Source organism: Copadichromis virginalis, linkage group LG11 (genome assembly GCF_057382275.1).
Source record: "Copadichromis virginalis isolate Kocher_CV1m ecotype Utaka linkage group LG11, C_Virginalis_male_GT1.1, whole genome shotgun sequence".
In the NCBI taxonomy this organism is placed as follows: Eukaryota; Metazoa; Chordata; class Actinopteri; order Cichliformes; family Cichlidae; genus Copadichromis; species Copadichromis virginalis.
Genome location: NC_140628.1, coordinates 25,675,971 through 25,696,476, shown reverse-complemented (window position 1 = coordinate 25,696,476; position 20,506 = coordinate 25,675,971). Strand labels below are relative to the sequence as shown.

The window sequence follows — 20,506 nt, the reverse complement described above, 5'->3', positions numbered from 1 at the left end:
CTCTCTCTCTCTCTCTCTCTCTCTCTCCCTCTCTCTCTCTCTGTGTGTGTGTGTGTGTGTGTGTGTGTGTTCATAAACTGTCCAGTCAGACCCCCTCTTCGTCCTCCTCCTCCTGCTCTCTTTTCTCTCTGGATTCTTGCAGCATTCTTCATTCAATGACATCAACCCTGTTGCCTCTCCTTGTAAGGTCAGAGTGGGGGAACGAGGGAGCAAATGGGAGGGAGAGATAATGGGGCTAGAAGCTTGATTAGATGCAGGCACTGAAAGCAGTCAGCGGGTTTAAAGCGCTGTGAGGCACAGTGGCTGTAAAAAGTTGACCGCTTCTGCTTTTAAACAAGCTTATGAAAATATACAAAGCTGCATTTAGTGCCGCTCTTCTTACCTGCCTAGACTAGCACAGCTCAAGATCAGATTGTAAAGGCATTATTTGTATTGGTTGCCAAGTGGGCTGCCACATCATTGTTTGCTTTGCAGCAAGACCGTAAACGTGGAAAGTCTCTGTGCGCATGATTAGTAAACTCGATTATAGATACCAACTGCATTTTATCTGTCCCTGTAATCAGGATGTGCAACCTGGTGTTAAAGTGACACCTCCCATCCTGTAGCTCAGCCACGTCAATGACATAATGCTCTTTTGTTTCTCACCAACATCCAACTCACATTGTTCACACAGCCTACCTGGTGTGAGTCATATATCACCTCTTCACGTGTAGTCATTTTTCTGTTTTATTAAGTAAGTCTTTTTTAATGTTTCATTTCAGTTAGATGGAGACACTAAAAATAACAGAGCATGCTCTCAGTTCTCACAGCAGTCACACTTTGTTCTTGTTTAGGGCTAAAATGATAAGTAGATTAACTGATTAACAACTGGTTATTTTAAGAACTTGATGGTCATGTTTTAGCTTCTAGTACTGGCAACTTGCTTATTTTATTTGGTCATACAAAACCAGAAATTCCACGATTTTACTTGTTTCATTTTTTAAAATGATTTCCTTACACGTTAGAGGGCAAACATAACTGAGCGATCAAGTCTTCTGAAGACATGGTAGTGTGTAAACATTAGTCTTCACAATTAAAAGTCAAATGAAAAGTCCCATCCTGTGTATTTCAACATATAAACAAGGGGGAAAGCTGCAAACAGAATGTTTATTTTGTGCTTTTAGCATGATTAATGTTGGAGCCTGAATGTTGGATTAACCTTTTAAAAAGCAAATGTGTATCACATGAAAACCATGTGAGTCATCTTTATTTGTACACACATATATTAATCGTCTCATTGCACATTCTCATCGCTGCTGCCAACTCACAGATCGTCATATGATGTTCAGGTTGAGACAGGACAGAGTTGCACTTCAGTCTGATTGTGAAACCGTAAGCAGAGCTCTCTGCTCAGTTCCGTTACCTCTGCATCGGCGCTTGTGTAACCTGTTGCTGCCTGATTCATGTCTGTGAACTACAGGGTGTGGTCTGTGGGGTCTTTGATAGCCTATTGTCCGGCGAGGAATGTTTCCAGTCTCTCCACATTTCCAGTGGGACAAAAATATGTTGAATTTCCACCCAGAGGTTTCCACAGAGAATGAATATGCACCCCATCCAGGGTGGGGGCTTTTAGGCAGATGACAAATGTTTGTGTGTTGTTCCAAATTTCCTCCACTCTCTTGTGACTGTTTTTGACGGGTGAAGGGTTTAAGCTAAATGACACATGTTTAATGCTCTTCTCCTCCTTTGTTTTTTTTTAAACCAGGTGGTGCCTTGGTGACTGAAGTTTGGATCAGGCAGTGAGAAGGCAGCTCCAGGGTCCAATGAGTGTGAAGGTAAGGCAAAAAACAGGAGGCTGTTGGAATCAGAGCCAGACAGACTGGAATGTGGCCAAGCCTTGGAATGAACAGTTCCTCCACCCCTCCCTCGCTAAAGTGCCATATTCCCCCCCCCCCCCCCCCCCTCTATAATGCTGCATTTTTTTCACCACTTTTCTTCTCCAATTGCTTCATTTCTCAGGCTTTCCTCCTTACGCTGCAATTTTCTTTCCTTTCTTTCTTTTTTTAAATTTTACTTCTCTCTGTCCACCACATACTGTGCGTGAATCAGTACTTAGTACGTAATACCTCAGTGCTTATGATTAAAATCCTAATAATTTCCTGTCCATACAGAGGCATGGTCGCTCCATCTCGCTCGCTCTCTCTCTCTCTCTCTCTCTCTCTCTCTCTCTCCCCCCCCCCCTCTCTCTCTTTTAATAATTTCTTGAGAATGTGGGAAACCATTTGTATGCAAGGCGATTGAAATGTTTTTAACTTTGAACTGCTCATCCAGAATAAATTAAATGATCCATAAAAACTTATCTTGTACATAAATGCATCTTTACCTTTTTAATTTTGTGCCCTTGCTTTTTTAACATTAATAAGGTAATTAGGTAACATTTAATCCAACTCAGGTTATCCAGTGACCCCTTTAAAGAACTTGTAAGAAATAAGGCTAACTTCCACTTTTAAATTCAGCAAACAGTGGTTTCAGCTGCTTTTCATGGCTACTGCACCACATTAAGAATCGGTAAGCCCTGTATCCTCAAAGCAAGAAGGTCCTGGGTTTGAATCCAGGCTGCATTTTTCTCTGTGGAGTTTGCATGTTTTCCTGTTATCTCTGGGTACTCCAGTTCCTCCCACAGTCCAAAGACATGCATGTTAGGTTAACTGGTGATTGTAAATTGACTGTGTTTGTGAATGCAAAACTGAATGGTTGTCTGTCTTTCTGTGTTATTGCTGCAAGCGACTGACGTCCTGTCAAGGCTGTACCCCACGTCTCTATGGTCTCTATGATATGGCCTGCAGCACCTCCACGACCCTGAATTGGATAAGTGGAAGAGAGTGAATGGTTCTGTTATAACTAAGATAAGATAAGGCACAAGTTACCCAGTATACTCACTATCAGCTTCAGCATTAGAGTAATGCATGCATTCTTCACCTTCTATACAATCAGTTGCCAGTTTATTGAACAGATAGCTAAACACTAATACAGACCAAGATAATTATCCTGCAAATAAATGTCAGCAAAGGTTCTACAGATGTTGTGTTTATCAGGTTGCCAGCCTGAAAGCAGGCTAAATAAATTTAGACTGGAGTGTGAGAAAAAGCCGATGAAGAATCTTTCATGTGAAAATCCAGTATAAACACAAAGTGTAGCCTGCAATAGATATGCAAAGCAAACGGCATGCACATAAATCTGCAAAGCATAAATTCCAGGTGCACATCAGCCAAGATGAGAACCTGCATATTTGTGGCAAAACATGTCCTCGTCACTCAGCACTGAGAGGAAAAGTCTCTTCGCTGCCAAACTGGCTTCCAATCAAAGCCAGGGTTAGACTGCAGTGTTCTAATCCCCCCAGCAGGTGTCAGACTGATATTCATTACTGTGCTGCACACAGCCCAGAATCAAATGGCTTGAGGTTAGAAGATTCCCCCACGTTCTTTGACAGCAAGCAAATCGGCTTGAGCTAGAGATGTGTAAAAGACAGAGGTGTGTAAGGTGGAAACCCGCAAATTCAGACGTGACTCTTAGAGATGCTGAGAAGCTGAAGGAAACGAGCTGAACGCAGAAACGTATCTAAGGACGAACATGCTGCATGGTGGTCTAGACGAGGAGGGCTGGAGCGAGAGAGAATGTAGGGTAATTGCGGGAGAAGAGGAAAGAGAATTGTAAATAATAGAGGAGAGTTGGGAACTCCTCGTACGCAAGGTTTTGCCTGGTGTAACGGCTGCATAAACACATATACGCACAAGTCATGCACAGAGAGACTCTATACCACCCACACACAAATATAAAACAGCCCAAAAATATGTGTGCTGAAGAATCCAAGCTAGAAACTGTGGCTCAGTGCGCCAGCTAATAATACACATAAACTCTATTCTCCCACTGGCTAAAACAAAGCTAATGACATAAACTCGGTCATTAGAGAATGTCTTATCAGAGACTGCCTCTTCTCATAACAACATTTATATTGCTCCCTTGTTCCCACCCACCTCCTACACCCCTTGCCTCCTCAAAAACAAACAATTTAGTAATTCCCTCCCTTTTTTTTTTCATTCCCCCTTCATCTTCTTTTCTCTCCTTGCCTTTCGCATCAGTTCTCTTTCGCCAGTTTCAGCCAGATGCCACCCCTCCTCTCATCCCCTTTCTCCTTATGGCTAACGTAGCGAAGGCAAGTGTGTAACATGTGGTTCCAATTAACACATATAATGACACACTCTAGCAGTTTGATTCATCACAAAAAAGCCAGACAAAACAGTAGACAGTCACCGACTAAAGGTGGCAGAGGGTGGAGAAAAAAGGGCCTTTCTCAAAGGAGTTTAACCAGTCTGAGCTAGTTTTTAATACTACCTTTAGAAAGACTGGAGCAGGCATTCCTGTGCATCAGCCAGAACGCCTTTAGATTGTCTGAACAAGACAGTATTGAAGCTGGTATTCATTATCCTTGAGGTGTAACCTACATAGCAGCCAGGAGCTGATAGACAGATAGTGACAGGTACATGAAAATCATTGATTACAGAAATTATCTGGGTGTGAGTCCCCAAGGCAACATTAAACAGGAGCCACTGCATCTAAATTCAATGCAGCATCATCACCCGAGATAAGAAAACAAGAGATGCGGTGACAGGAACATGATAGAAGTCGTCCGTGTCATGTGTTGCGAGGCCGTTTTACGTCACGGTATCTTTTTTTTTGTAGTCTCTGCGTGTGAGAGAATAAGTAATGAGACGGCGACGACGATGAGAGGCAGTCACATTTGTGAGTGGCCTATGCATCATGCGTGAGATTAGTGTCAGGAATTTCCTCCATCTATGGCTGACCTTGTCTCACATTGCTAGGCGGTATCATAGATCACCATATTGTCACAGACTGCCTGAAAAGGCTGCTGCTAAAATTATTTTCCATTATTGATTAATGTGAAAATATTATCCTCGGTTAATCTTTGCTCTACAAACAAAAAGAAAAAGAAAGCAGTGAGAAATGTGTTATGATATCTTCTTTTGTTCAGCTGAAAACAACAACAGGAATAATTTGTTATGTGAGAGATTTAAAAGCGGCGTCTCATGAACTGGGATTGTGGGTTCTACGTCTCTTTAACGGTTAATCGATTTTCAAAATAGTCAATCAATTAACCCTTATAGAAGCACAATGTACAAAGTGTTGTAGGAGAAAAGGAGTATAAAACAGGAATCCTATTGACAGGGAAATGCAGGTAAAGCAGGATAGATACGCCTAGATTAGCTGAGGATTTTAGAGACTTCCACTGACTGACATGCAGTGATGGGCAGATGGAGTGAGAACTGAGACAGAGATTTAAAACAACAGCGTCAGCCAGTCAGCTGCAAACAGGGTTAGAGGGTTCAGGTTCATGTTATAGAAGTGAAGCTGACCCCTGCAGAAACCCCTGTGGGAGTTGACAAACAGAGCTAATACACATGGAAATCCAGAGTGCAGGGATTGGCTGGATTATGTATGATTTCTAATGTCTGGCACCCCCCCCCCCTTTTTTTTTTTTTTTTGCAGCATCACAACCATGACTGTATATTTCCAAGTGACCGTCATTTTCTTTCATCCATTCTGGAGTGCTAATTTTTATTTCACACAGCATCCTCTCCACACCTCTCCCGCACATGACTCCACTGTTCTCTGCCTGCCTTGCTTCTCATCACTCCCTCCATCTGCGCCTTTTTTCCTGCTTTCTGTTCTTCCTTCCATCCATCTGCCCAGCTCTTTTCCCTCTCTCACTCTCTCTCTCTGCTCTTTACCCAGAGAGTTCAAAGTCAACAAAGAAATGACCACAAATAAACCTGTCTCCAGACTGCTTAGAAACAGCACACATCAAAGTAAAAATAAATGCACGATTTCATAGAAAACCGATGAGAGGAAAGGTTTTGGTATGATGGCGTTATAGATATAGTAGACGGAGGGTGCAGAAGTCATAATGATAATTGTTTTGGTTTATAACGAGGTCTTCTTTGAGCGCTAAGTTTAGTTTAGGGAGGAGTGATGTAGGGCTTTTAGGGAAGGGCCAAAAGGCACATGCTGTGAAGAAACTGTGAAACAGGTTGTGTCACAATAACCATTTTATCTCGATTATCTTCTTTTCACCCTCTTTAGAAAGCAAAACTGTAGCTGAACGTAAAACGTGATTAATTACACAGACTTAATGGAAAGAGGCACAGGTCTAATGAGAGACGCAGAAAGAGCTGTAGATTAAGGAGACAGGTGTTTGTTTTTGCTTTTTTTTTTTTTACCAGAATAGAGAAGTGTAGCAGGCAAGGTGAAAAGGGGATAAAAAAAAAGGCAAAAAAGGGGGAATGTAATCCTTAGTGAACAGAAGAAATAGGCGCAGAGATGACTGTGGGCGGATCAATAGTGAGGGATGACAGAGGGAGGAGGTGGAGACTCAGCAGCAGTTTGACTGTGAAGGAAAACCCTCTGCTGCTTTTTTCCTCTCTCCTCAGGATTGTTTCATGTTGGTGTATGAGAATGTTTTTTGAGCGATGAGTGTTGGGGAGGTTGGGGAGAGGGGGGTGCAAAGAGGGAGGAGGTGTTGGGTGATTGAGAGGGAGATGGCGAGGGGAGGAGAGGAGCGAGGAAACCGCTGCAGTGCATTGTTAGGCTGAATGCACACGGGAGAGGGAGACAGAGAGAGAATCCCCCATTTTAGCTCAACAATATTACAGCAGTGCAGTGATATCTACAACAATGGCAGACCGACACTCTCAGCACAGCTATTGATCTTAGTGATGGCACGTCACTGCACACATACTCAGTCCAATTGTTGTTTGACCTGTCTTTAAACGACTGCATGTGGTGGATATTCAGATATTTTGTCATCGTCACACTCTTTAGGTTAAATTATTTGCGTGAAAAGTCAGAACTCCTGCCACTTAAATTAAACATTAAAAATCAAATGTTACAGGTAATAAAATATGTTGATATCCTTATTATTGATAACTATAATAAAAAAATATATGATACATGTTTTGAAATAATTACAGTAATGCATCACATCTTTATTTAGTCCTAATCTTTTCCCCTCAGGCATACTGACTTACTAACCGGATCTCTTCTAAGACACTGCACTGGAGAGAGAGCAGCAGGGAGAGAGAGAGGGAGAGAGAGGGGGTGAGGGAGAGAGAGTGATCGAGCAAGCGCAGGAGGGAGAGAGAAAAAGAGACGGCAGCGGAGAAGCGAGAGAAAAGAAGCCAGAGCTGAGAGAAAGAGAGAGTCGCAGGAGGAAGGAGAAGGAGAATGCGCCGTGTCTGGGTAACACTTTTACGCTTGTGTCCAGGGCCTTTGTGAATACACCATGGGGTGCATCGGCTCCAGGAGACTGAGTAAGCTCCACTTCTCTTACTGCGGGCTAGAGGGAGGTTGGGGTGAGGGGTGCAGGGGTGCAGCGGAGATGCTGGAGGATGCGGGTCCATACAGGAGCAAAGGGTTTGTGTAGACTAGGAGCAGTCTTTGTATGTGTTTGTGCACGGGAGCTGCTTGCCTCTGTTTCTGTGCAGTCTCAAGGCAAGCTCTGGACGTGTGGTCACAGAGGCAGTATGCACAGTATACCGCCTAGATGTCAAAAGCAATATGTGTTAAAATGTGCTACTGTGTGTGTGGCTGCACCCCCCACCTCCTTGCTCCCCTTCTTCCCTCCTCCCATCCCATGATTTATGATGCTGTTTGGCAGTATGTATATGTGTGAGTAGGAGGCAGAGGGATGGAGAGGAGAGAGAGAGAGAGAGAGGCGGGAGAGGGAAGCGCGGTGCTTATTTATAGGGAGACATAGCTTGGAGAAAGAGAGAAGGGATAATGCCATTGTTTGGGACATTTGCACAGTTTATTGTTATTTGCATGAATAATAGGCATAGAGTGGAAGGGGATAACGAGAGAGCAGGAAGAATGCAGGCGGGGAGGAGAAGAGATGGGCGGATGGCGAGGGAGAGAGGGGGAGAGGGAGGGGCAAATGCATAGGCGAGGGTGTGTGGCAGTGATGGGAGTTTTCAGGTGAGGATAGTCCTGGATAAACCCGTAGCTGTCGTGTTGACAGCGCCGGCACTGGGGAAAAAAAACAAAAAGCTCGGGTAAACAATCACTTGTTTGCTTAAATGTATTCGGGTATGTTGCAGTGCACGCTTACACGTCCTAGTGTGTAGCATCAATCACGTGCCGAGGTAAAAATAAACACAGACTTTCTTTGCTGTTAAATATTCATGTCTCACTTAGCACATCCAGCTCTTAAACATATTTATGGCACAGCATGGGTCTGGACACGGTGGTCACTCACTCTTCTAAAACACTCAAGCACAGCCTTTACTGGGCTACCAGAACCCTGTTGCAAACAGGGTCCATGCTGCGCCTTTCCCAGGCCCCCTTTTTTTTTTTTAAACTAAATGTAAATTCTTCTTAAAAATATCTAGAATATGCAAAAAAGAGTACAAGATGACACAGTTAAGAAGGCAGGTGTGAACTGAATACAGCAGAAACAGCAAATCCAGCAGCTCTGGCTGTTTTTTCTTGACACAGTGTGTAGCAGGAGAAGAGACTGGGATCCTATTTCAACACTCACATCAAGACAGAAGACCCTACAAGCCTCCAGATGTTGGAAATAATGTGACTGAAATAGGCAGAAAGCTTTGAAAAGGTGCCCCATTAATCTAATGGTGAGTCACCTGTATACTGATGCTCGTTTTTATACATGCGATCATGGAAGCTTAGGAATTTAATAAGGGAGCTCTAGTAATTGCAATTATGTTTTCGAGTCAGGGATAAGCAATAAAGATAAGGGAGAATATGTTTTTAGACCAGCAGCCCAGAGCAGTAGAGATTGTAGATCCACTAAAAGGAATATTTCCCTTCAGTTTGCAAGTGTTATCTTAAGCTGTTTGCACTATAATCTAACACAAATGCGTAAACAAACAGTAGTTAAGAGAAGGAAGCCTGGGCATTTTCAAGCAGCTTGTGTGACTCGGTCTGATTTCCTTGTAAGTAACAGAATCAGCAGCAGTGCTGCCCATCCAAAGGCGGGGTTGTGTTTATCCTGGGTGAGAATGGCTTCAGTGTGTGCTATTGATCGACCAGCTCAACTGCAGTGCACGCTGCCAAACAGAGATCAACAGGAGGAGCAGCAGGCAAAAGGAGTGGATCTGTCTGCTGCACGGGAGTAGCCCTGATGTATCTGTCTCCCTTCTATCTCTCCCAGCTCCATCATATCTGGGAGTGCACTCTGTGGCCAGGCTCTGATATCAGTTTGTACTATTGTTCGATTCTTCTCACAAACGATACGGCTGTGCCCAGCCTTTGATATAGTATACTGCATAGTATCCCTCAGGAAATAGTTCTATATTGATTCTGTATTTTTTATATTAGAAATGTGAACCAAAAGCTTTATTTGCCCCTTATTTTACTCTAAAGGTGTCGGGTGTCAGGTTAAACGGAAAGATCTCATCCGAAAGACTCAATAACTGATACACGTAGGCAAAAATGAACTACAAATTTTTAAGGCTGTGCAAATATTTTATTTGTTTGCTTGTTATTTTGCCAGGCAAAGGTTTGGCTTATAGCCTTATCGACCTAATTGCATACAAGTACAGTAGGCTCGCTACAGTATATGATAGTGGTTGCTTTGTGTTACTGATTGTTACCGAGTCAAGCGAAGACAGACGTACAGACAGCAGATAAACTGTCTGCATCCATCCATCACCACTTCAGAGGGTAAAAGGCCTTGAGATGCAGCAGATGGGAGATGCGCATTCTTCTTAACCTCGTCAGTGACAAAAGGCACTACATTCTATGACAAAATTAGAGTTTAATTGCATCTTTAAGAGCAACTTCCCGCAGAAAAGCCAGTGTCAGTGTAAAACTGTCACAGCCCCACGATGCCGATCATATTTCTCAATGTAATGCAGATAATCTAATCAGTAATAACTGTGGCAAAAGCTACACTTGAGCTAATTTTCCTGTGTCCACTTACCAGGCAGCACTATACCTGCAACTCCTTGAAGCATTAATCACTATAATTTAGGGCATTGTGTGCTTTGTGACTGTAACTGCTGTAGTTCATCCTGCTGTGGTGAAATTATAGATATGAATGTGGGACATTGTGATGACTTTCACCTGTTTGTGCAGCCCTTTATCTAGACTCGTCACTACCAGTTAGCTGACACACTATTTGCTGATTCAATAAGCAGTAAGAGCCAGTTCTAGTATGAGTGTGAGTGAGTGTTTGTGGTTGTTTACTTGCTTAAGGCTGGGCATCGATTCACAACGCTTTTCTGGGCCTGAGGTGACTGAAATGCGTTTGTAAGAAAGAGTATTGCATGTGTAAAAGGAGGATGTTTTGTTTATGATTTGTTCTTTCATTTTATTTTTTTTATCAACATCCTATTAAATAAAACTAATTAATTGTAGAAAATCATGTTTACATTTAGTAACATATTATTAAAAAAGTAGAATGTTGGATTTCAGCCCATTCAGTTTTCAGAAGTTTTGGTGTCTTTGCGCCTCCATGGTACTGCATGTGTTTGTGTATGGAGCCCCAGTTTACCTGCGTCTTGTGGTGTAGCGGTCTTACTGAATTTTTTATGTTTTGTGTGGGTGTGAAAGCGCCATGTGCACCAATGTTACTTCAGCGCTTTCTTCCATTGCTCTGTTTCTGCTGCGTTACAGCGAGGGATTCCCTGCCATTAAATTTAAAACCGAACACCCCCGCTACACCATGCCTTTACACACACACACACACACACACACACACACACACACACACACACACACACAACAACAACTGACACCATGTCCCGTATTTGCCAGTTAGCAGTCTGCCTGTAAACTAGCAAATCTGGCAGAGGTAGAGTCTGATTGATTGGCTAGAATAGGATAGAAAAGCCTTGCGCTCAGGAGCATATTCAAGGTGAATGACTCAGTGATGTAGTACTCAGAGACACCTGGTGAGACCCGATGACCATTGTGTGCGTGCAATGGTATGTGTGCTCAAAGAGTATTCTTATGTTCAAGGATTCTAATGTAACAAATATAACACAGGGTCTTAACCTGAAGGTGTATGTGTGTGTGTGTGTGTGTGTGTGTGTGTGAGCGCCTCTTTGTCACTTCTCTGATGTGCGCTATTATAATTTGCCTTGTTACCAATACCAGGTTACAAACCTGGATGATTATAGGTATAACATTGTATATTGTATATGTGCATGCAAATGTGAGCTTGTGTGTATGTGGCAGATCAGAAATAAGAGGCCTGTGTGTGGGCACATGATGGCAGGCGATTCTATAAACAATGTGACTCAGCCGCAGAGTGAGTTATGAAATTGAAATATAATGCTGTGAAGGAGAAAATTCATCCCTACAGTTTGATCTCTTAGTGTGTGTGTGCTGTGTGTGAGAAAGAATGAATATATGTGCGTTTGTGGATGCGCTCGGCATTAGTGTGCGACCGGCACAGATTGTCTCTGTGTTATCTGCAGCTACTAACCACTTCAGTGCTGATAAAAAAGGCCATGTTCTCACAGATGGGAAGTCTCCTTTGAATATCAAAGAGCAAGGAAAACAAAGATTTCCTGCATACAAAGTACACGAGCTGCCTCATACTTTAATGATTTCTTCTCTTTCTACAGGTTTCCATCCATTTATCTAAACAGAACTGGATAACAGCATTTCCTCCTTTTCAGGTCTAATTGTTCATTATATATTTAACAGGCTATTAGGGTGTTTATTAGAGTCACAATGATGGGCTTCAGGTACTTCTGCCCAAGGCTTTTAGTTACCACACTGCACAGGTGACTGCTGGAAGTTATTCACCCCGTATCAGTGATGGAGACCTGCTCAGGATAGCAGCCACATTCGTGCAGAGACAGATTAATGAAGCGTGTCAGGAAGAGGGCACAAACCTTAGAAATGCCATTTCACCAGGTTAATGGTCGTCTCGTGCTGTGTTATAGTGTCAGTATGTGTATGTCAGGGTGTCTGCATGTGACTGGATCATGTCCTGAGACACCGTTAGCTCAGTTTTCTGCCATCTCTCCCAGCCATCTGGGCTCTGGTCCTCAGCTGTGTTCTTGCTGAACTCTGATGCTCAATAACCCAGCATCTGCACATATCGCTGCAAGAGGGCTGCCATCCAAGCCGATACCCCATGGTGGCAACCAGCCTTACTGCAGCTGTCACGGTAAACAAGCACCAAACCCCCTGGATCCTCGCTGTTATTGCTGCAGGGCACTGGGGGTAAAAAAGACAGATGACGCTCAAACGATTCCCACTTCAGCAGGAGCCGTCAACCCACTACAGCCAGAGCTGGAGTTGACAGTGCGGCCGCTGCAGATCTTTAGTTGTTCGTTACGCACAGTCGCGTTACTCCCTTTTTATTCCCTCCCTCTTCAGTCTCTCTGCCCTTCCTCCCTTACAGCTACTTGCTCCTTTTCCTCGGCTGAGCTAAGCTGGGGGTATCCAGAGCGCTGCACTGCTGTGTGTGCGGTGGAGGAGGGTGAGTGCCAGGGGAAGAAAAGCTGGCTCAGAGCTCTGGTCATGTGCTCTGTTGTTGTTGCTGTTTCCTCAAGGAGGGATCCGTCCTGCAGAATAACACATTCGCTCACTGTGCTGCTGAGAGCCCAACAGCATCACCTACTCGAGTGCGGAGATACAGTGTATGCCATGATAAAAAGAAACTACTGAGATGCTGGATAATGACTACTGACCCCATCATATAAAGAGATTTTCTGTGAACTACGAATAACTGACTAAAAATGGCACGATTTAGACACAAACTCTCATGCCTCACTTCACAAAATCTTCTTTGATGTAATCGCAAAGTAAATATACTGTGCATACGACTATAGCTATATATTAATGTAATGTTTCTGGTCCATTGCTGTGTAAAGGCTGGAGGTCTTCCCAGTGGTAGGTTGTACCTACTCTTTTGCCATATTGTGATTCATGCGTGGGGAGACTGACTGCTAATCTGCTAATTGGCCAAATGAGGCTGAGGGATGCAAGGGAGAGAGACTGTAAAAGCTAAAGTGAGGGAGAGTGGGAGTGGCATGGTGTGAGTCACTGTGCAGTGTACTATACACTAGGTTGCTGGAGGCTTGACTCAAGTGAATGTGCATGTATGTTTATGTAGTTTGTGTTTGCTGGGCAGATTTTTAACCCAGATGGGGAAGAAATCTGGGACACTCTCTCCCACCCAGGCAGAAAATGAGACATCTCCCCAGCTACCTCATATCAGCCAATAAATAACCCCATCACACCTCAATCCTCAGTGCTAACAATCACACATGCATGATTAATCCTTCCGAGGTCACACAGAGTTCATTTCTAATCGTTAATTTATCACTTGAATATTAATGAGTCCGTCCACTCATTGGATACAAAGTGGTCTCTTTATTTCTGCAGTTTGTGGCGGAACCATCAGCTAATCTACGATAATGTTTCTGCCGTATTCCACAAGTCATTTGAAAGAAAAATGTGCATTATTATGTATGCTGTTAGTTCCATTTAAACATAATCAGAAGATTTAGATACTGTGATCATCAGTGGAAATGTTTTATGTGGCTCACATGTGTCACTAGGAAAGGGTTCATCCCTGTGTCTGACATTCATCCACAGTTTAAGTCATATTAGCTCATCAGTTCTAGTCATTATGCCAGAATTCAACTTCCTGTCTTTGGAGCCGAGTGACCAAACTGAAATTTTACACAAAGTATTATCAAAGTAAAATTATAGTCAGATCCATAACTGTATGTTTACGATCGCACAGTGAAGACAGCAGAAAAATAAATAGCCTATTTAGTATTTGCATATGTACAATCATGTAGCGTTTACAGAGTCTGTAGTTTGGTCAATAGCAAACACGCTGCATGATAATCATGTTTGAGCACACTTTGCTTGCATGCAGGTAAACAGTCAGTGTGGAGAACAAAAAAGAAATCGCACTTTCCAAAATGTATTCTTTGTGTTTTTCTGCACTTGTAAACACTGACAGGCAGGAGGAAATCAAAATTGTGGCATGGATCACCACTGGTTACACATCAAGCCAGCAGTCTAACTTATGAGTTGCCATATTGGTATTTGTTTGACTCTTCATTTAAACATTGTTAAGTTTAAAAAAATGTTTATTTAATCACCATGTCCAGGCTGAGATACAACTGTTAACAAACTCCTTGTAATTTTACCTTCAGACCTAAACTACAGGCATCACTTTCAATGTCCCTTAGGTGAATTTAATCCAGTAATAACTATCCAAGCAGCTATTTATACATACAGTAACGTCACACATCTCCTGTGAAGATGTCCTGAGGTATTAAGAGAAACAAAAGCAAAAAAAACTTTGGATGGTTGAGGAAAACTGGGTCGAAGAAAACAGGATGATAAAACACAGTCTCTCCTGGAAGAAACACTTTAAATATATTAAAACCTACAGACTTATGATATATGCCAATACTTTACCCAAAATTCCCACTGAAATGAGTGTGATTCCTGTGTCCAAAGAAATATGCACATCCCTTCCTGCTGAGCAAAGAGGGCCAATTTCTGGAATGAAGCCTGTCCCTTGTCCACTGCCCTTGCAGTGATTTGATGTGACTGGATGGAGTTCAGAGGGAAGGGTAATATCTGAGAGCCCAACAGAGACAGACCAGAGCTGATGTTTCTGAATCACTGGGTCAGTGGGTCACAGACATCACTGGACATCTAGAGAGCCAACAACTCTCTGTGATTTTTTTTTTTCAGAGCTCCCGAGGAATCGCTCATGATTGCCAAATGCAGCTGTTGAGAACCGCGACTGGCTCAGCAACACACAAACACGCAAACTCAGACACATACGCAGACTCACAGTGTGCTGATACAGGAGTAAGCCCCTCTGAGAGTTGTACACACAGAGCACAGACCCTCTGATACAGAGGAGCACCTAGAGACTGAGGCCGTGTTTAAACTCCATTACCGCCAACGACTCTCTAATTAAACCAATGTTTTAATTAGGATTTGGACAACCAGGAACGAGGAGGGATAATAACGTTCATTTATCCAACAGAGAGGGTGTATTTCACACAAGTTACACCTACAATATGCAGGGTGGACAGCTTTGTATTTGATCTGCCATTTTAAGCAGTACATTGCTAAGTGTGACGCAGGCGTCAATATTTATCAGTTTTATAGGAACACAATAGAAGCAAAGTAGACTATTAGAAGTCTGCGATATGAAATCTTACTTATGTAAATGTTCAAAAGTTTACTTAACAAGATGCAGTTAAAGTATGTTAGAAACTGCATGACCACAAATAGATTAATCAGCTTTCAAATGTCATTTTTCAGTACAGTTAACTACAAGTTAAGATTGCAGATTGATGCAGTGGTGTTGTTTCCTCTCTAGTATACTTCAGAATTTGACCAAAATACAATCACTGATTAAATTTCCTCTGTTGCTCTCCAGCACTGGTTTGCATTCTAGTGATTTGAGAGTAAAACCTGCAGGGGGCTGATAGAAGCTCTCAGCTAAACAAGGAGGTAATGGTCTTGATTGAAGCATAGTAGACTGACCGGCCCGTTCTTCGTACCTCGCTAAGTAGGTTAGCCGGATTAGATTGTTGACGATTTCGCGTGATCCTGGATCAGTCGGTTCCCCGAAGCTCATCCGGGACTTGCTGTCATAGCAACAGAGCCGTAAGCGTAAACCTGCTCGGGAGCAGGTTTACTTTATGTAAACAGGATTAGATCGCGGCCACGCAGGTATGTCCGCTTCATTTATACGAAAGCAACAGCGATATTTTTCCACTGTTTCACCATAAATAAATATTATCAATGTAACTAAAGATAATGCAGCACTTGATCCTTTTATTGATTTCACACAGATACATACAGGTCATTTCCTAAAAAAGGGAAATGTACTATTAACATTCTATTACATGTATGTGATTATTACAGATGTAATTCATATTTTAGAGTAGTAATTGTAAATTACTTCGTGTAATCAAGATGAGAGACCACGGCTATAAAAGCGAAGGTGGATTTGGGAAGCCTGTCGCAGCCATGTCCTGTCCGTTTACGCGAGCAACCCATTGCGGAAGGTGCAAGATTGATAAGGAGAGTCCTCAGAATTCAGCGTATATTGCGGGATAGACAGGATCCTTTAGCTCAGCGCGACAGTGTGCTCATAGAGAGATATCGATATTCCCGTGAGGGTATTATTTACTTAACCAACTTGTTGACGAGGGGGTGCAGGACCACCACCTGTCTTTTTTTCCTCTGCCCTTTTCTTGGTTGCTGTTATGAACAAACTAACAGAGTATTACAGGCCAGTATTACCTTGCCAAGAGACGCAAAGCAATCTAAGAGATAAATATTACCATTCTGTAGAATACTCCTGTATTCCACTTTTACTTGTTCCCATGTTCTTGTGGGTCCTGTTGTGGCTCTAATGTGAAAGGGGATATAATATAACATATTATAATATAATATAATGCCATATGATATTGGACAATATAGTGTCATATGATAGATCTACCCTACCGCCTACTGGTGTTGGCCAGAGGGGCCGATGGCGCGATATGGCAGCCTGGCTACAACCGTAGCTGCCTCCACCAGTGTGTGAATGTGGGAGTGAATGAATAGTGGTATCGTAAAGCGCTTTGGGTGCCTTGAAAAGCGCTATATAAACCCAATCCATTATTATTATTATTATTAAATTACCTACGAGTTTGATTTGTCAGCAACTTTCTGCCAGCCCTCTCTCCTTGCTTTTGCAGCCTTTGCAGTGTTCTCTTGCGTTTTAATTAAACTCTGAAACTCCTGAAATCCCTCACTCATGAGTTCTTGCTCTGCTGCCGGAAAATACCGAGCACGCCCCTTGGACATTTTCGCCGACCAATCAGCGGGTTGCCGATCAATGTTTCTACTATCGATGCGTAGCCCCTTTTACGACACCCAGTGATGTCACATTCCTGCGTCCAGCTGTAGTAATCGTCAACAGCAGGTGTGTTCGGGGAACCGGATTAGCGAGCTCACGGTTAGCGCGATGATTTGATCTTGGATGTGTCATTTGATCTTGGATGTAGTAAGCGCCCCAGGGGCCCGTTCTTCGTACGTCGTACGTCGCTTACTACATCCAAGATCAAATGACACATCCAAGATCAAATCATCGCGCTAACCGTGAGCTCGCTAATCCGGTTCCCCGAACACACCTGCTGTTGACGATTACTACAGCTGGACGCAGGAATGTGACATCACTGGGTGTCGTAAAAGGGGCTACGCATCGATAGTAGAAACATTGATCGGCAACCCGCTGATTGGTCGGCGAAAATGTCCAAGGGGCGTGCTCGGTATTTTCCGGCAGCAGAGCAAGAACTCATGAGTGAGGGATTTCAGGAGTTTCAGAGTTTAATTAAAACGCAAGAGAACACTGCAAAGGCTGCAAAAGCAAGGAGAGAGGGCTGGCAGAAAGTTGCTGACAAATCAAACTCGTAGGTAATTTAATAATAATAATAATAATGGATTGGGTTTATATAGCGCTTTCCAAGGCACCCAAAGCGCTTTACGATACCACTATTCATTCACTCCCACATTCACACACTGGTGGAGGCAGCTACGGTTGTAGCCAGGCTGCCATATCGCGCCATCGGCCCCTCTGGCCAACACCAGTAGGCGGTAGGGTAGATCTATCATATGACACTATATTGTCCAATATCATATGGCATTATATTATATTATAATATGTTATATTATATCCCCTTTCACATTAGAGCCACAACAGGACCCACAAGAACATGGGAACAAGTAAAAGTGGAATACAGGAGTATTCTACAGAATGGTAATATTTATCTCTTAGATTGCTTTGCGTCTCTTGGCAAGGTAATACTGGCCTGTAATACTCTGTTAGTTTGTTCATAACAGCAACCAAGAAAAGGGCAGAGGAAAAAAAGACAGGTGGTGGTCCTGCACCCCCTCGTCAACAAGTTGGTTAAGTAAATAATACCCTCACGGGAATATCGATATCTCTCTATGAGCACACTGTCGCGCTGAGCTAAAGGATCCTGTCTGTCCCGCAATATACGCTGAATTCTGAGGACTCTCCTTATCAATCTTGCACCTTCCGCAATGGGTTGGTCGCGTATACGGACAGGACATGGCTGCGACAGGCTTCCCAAATCCACCTTCGCTTTTATAGCCGTGGTCTCTCATCTTGATTACACGAAGTAATTTACAATTACTACTCTGAAATATGAATTACATCTGTAATAATCACATACATGTAATAGAATGTTAATAGTACATTTCCCTTTTTTAGGAAATGACCTGTATGTATCTGTGTGACATCAATAAAAGGATCAAGTGCTGCATTATCTTTAGTTACATTGATAATATTTATTTATGGTGAAACAGTGGAAAAATATCGCTGTTGCTTTCGTATAAATGAAGCGGACATACCTGCGTGGCCGCGATCTAATCCTGTTTACATAAAGTAAACCTGCTCCCGAGCAGGTTTACGCTTACGGCTCTGTTGCTATGACAGCAAGTCCCGGATGAGCTTCGGGGAACCGACTGATCCAGGATCACGCGAAATCGTCAACAATCTAATCCGGCTAACCTACTTAGCGAGGTACGAAGAACGGGCCCCAGGTCTGAAATGCAGAATAACAAAATTTTAATGACAGCTTAACGGGTTCAGCCAAGAGTCAAACTTGGGAGAAAAATCTTTTATTTACTCCAGTCTGCTTCACCATGAACACTTAAAGGCTTTAAAAAAAGGAGGAATATGTTGGTTTGTTGAATGTGTTGCCATGAATGCCGAATGAAGGTAATTACATTTTAAGGTCATTGTGTAGTAGCTCTTGTTGTGGCCACTAAGTGAGCTGCAGTCAGCATCCTGTTGCTTGCACTAATGCTAGGTATGTAGGCCTGGGCTAACATACTAGGCAAAGCAGTGATAATGCATAACAATGAACAGAACCGACTGAAGTCATGTTGATAAGTTACTAAAGGTACATTGTTACTGTAGTCCGACTGTATATGTAAGACAAGAAGCACTCAGCTGGAAAACTTCACCATTGCAGCTCACTCTCTCGGCAGTATTTACTTTTAAAGGAATTGTAACGTGTTTTTTATATATTAATTTTGTTTTCTTTATCTTTTTAAACATACTTTAAGAAGTTTGGAGTGCAATAAAAATCACATGAGGATTGCATGACAGATATTTACTTTTATAACGCAAACATTATGCAGGAGTAGTGGATGGGTAATAGCAGTAGAAGTAGGCAGCTCTTTCTCCTGATGATCTCTTTAAAGATGTAACACATTCTGGGGTCAGCTTGAAAGAAAGGCAGCTGTGAAATGTAAAAGTGAGGTCACAGGTCAAATATGACATGATATTTACATGCAAACAATAAAGTTATATTTAGAATCCACATGTACCTGTATCACTTCCTAAATGCTGTCAATACTAACAAAGGCGGTAGAATTTTAAACATAGTTTTAAAAATGTTTGACCTTATTTGACCTTGAAGAAGAGGTCAGAGGTCCAAAGCAAGTGATGTGACTACATGCCAGTAAGAAACACTTTTAAATAACTCTATAGAGCATTGTTATCACTTTGACCTTCAGCGCAATCTATTGACCTTGAAGGAGAGGTCAGAGGTTAAATGTGTTATGATAGTTCAAATCTTTATAAGGTACTTTCTATATGTTTGCAACACACACCACACTTTTAAGAACCATGGTTTCTCAGTTATGACGCTTTTTGTTTATTTATGACCAACAAATCATTAAGTTGAACTTGAACACCTCAATGGATGTAAACCAAATTTTAATGGATCGTTAACATGACCTCACTCTACACCCCTACAAAGTTTAATCAGGATGAGTTCAAAGCTTTTTGAGATATCGTGTTTACAGCCTTAATGACACAGAGGTAAGTATATGCTGTGGCTGAGCAGTATTTTTCTCAGCCATACTAACTTCCGGTAATAAAGGTGAAGAGCCACCTTCACCTTTATTGTACAGGCTTGGGTACAAAAATCAAGAACTTTCTGTTTCTCTTCGTATCATTAATGGGGCTAATATTTACTATATATATTTCCTTTTTTAGTGCACTATTTGTCTTATGCGTGAATATCCATGTGGATTGAAAATGTTACTAACCGTGATTCACCCCAATGAGAACAGCTGGCTTGGTCACATCTCTTTGCAAGATTTCAATGTTATGGTGTCTGACACAGCACAGAGATGTCCAAGGCGTCCTTCATTAAGGGCTAACACCTTAATGAGGTTAGTTAGCCTACATAAGTGGAGCGCGCCCTGTTAGATTCAAGTGAAATGGCAGCACGGACTCAGAGATATGCTGTTATTCTCCTTGATATTTATTAATATCCGTCCTTTAATTAATTAATACATCACCAAACATAAAGAAAGTACAGAATATGTAAAAAAAATATATACGTATTTATAAATATATTCCTAAAACAATTGTCAATTCAATTTCTTGGTTACAAAC

General features: G+C 42.3%; 1 protein-coding gene across 2 annotated transcripts in view; it reads left to right on the top strand.

The window, feature by feature from the left end:
- The first annotated feature begins 7,150 nt into the window (after positions 1 to 7,150).
- Positions 7,151 to 20,506, top strand: part of fam131bb (family with sequence similarity 131 member Bb) — a 34,496-nt gene continuing 21,140 nt past the window's right edge. For both annotated transcript variants that reach the window (XM_085471606.1, XM_085471605.1), the window contains exon 1: positions 7,151 to 7,364. In XM_085471606.1, the coding sequence (XP_085327732.1) occupies positions 7,337 to 7,364 (28 nt within the window). In that variant the 5' untranslated portion in view covers positions 7,151 to 7,336. The remainder of the gene's footprint in view (positions 7,365 to 20,506) is intronic.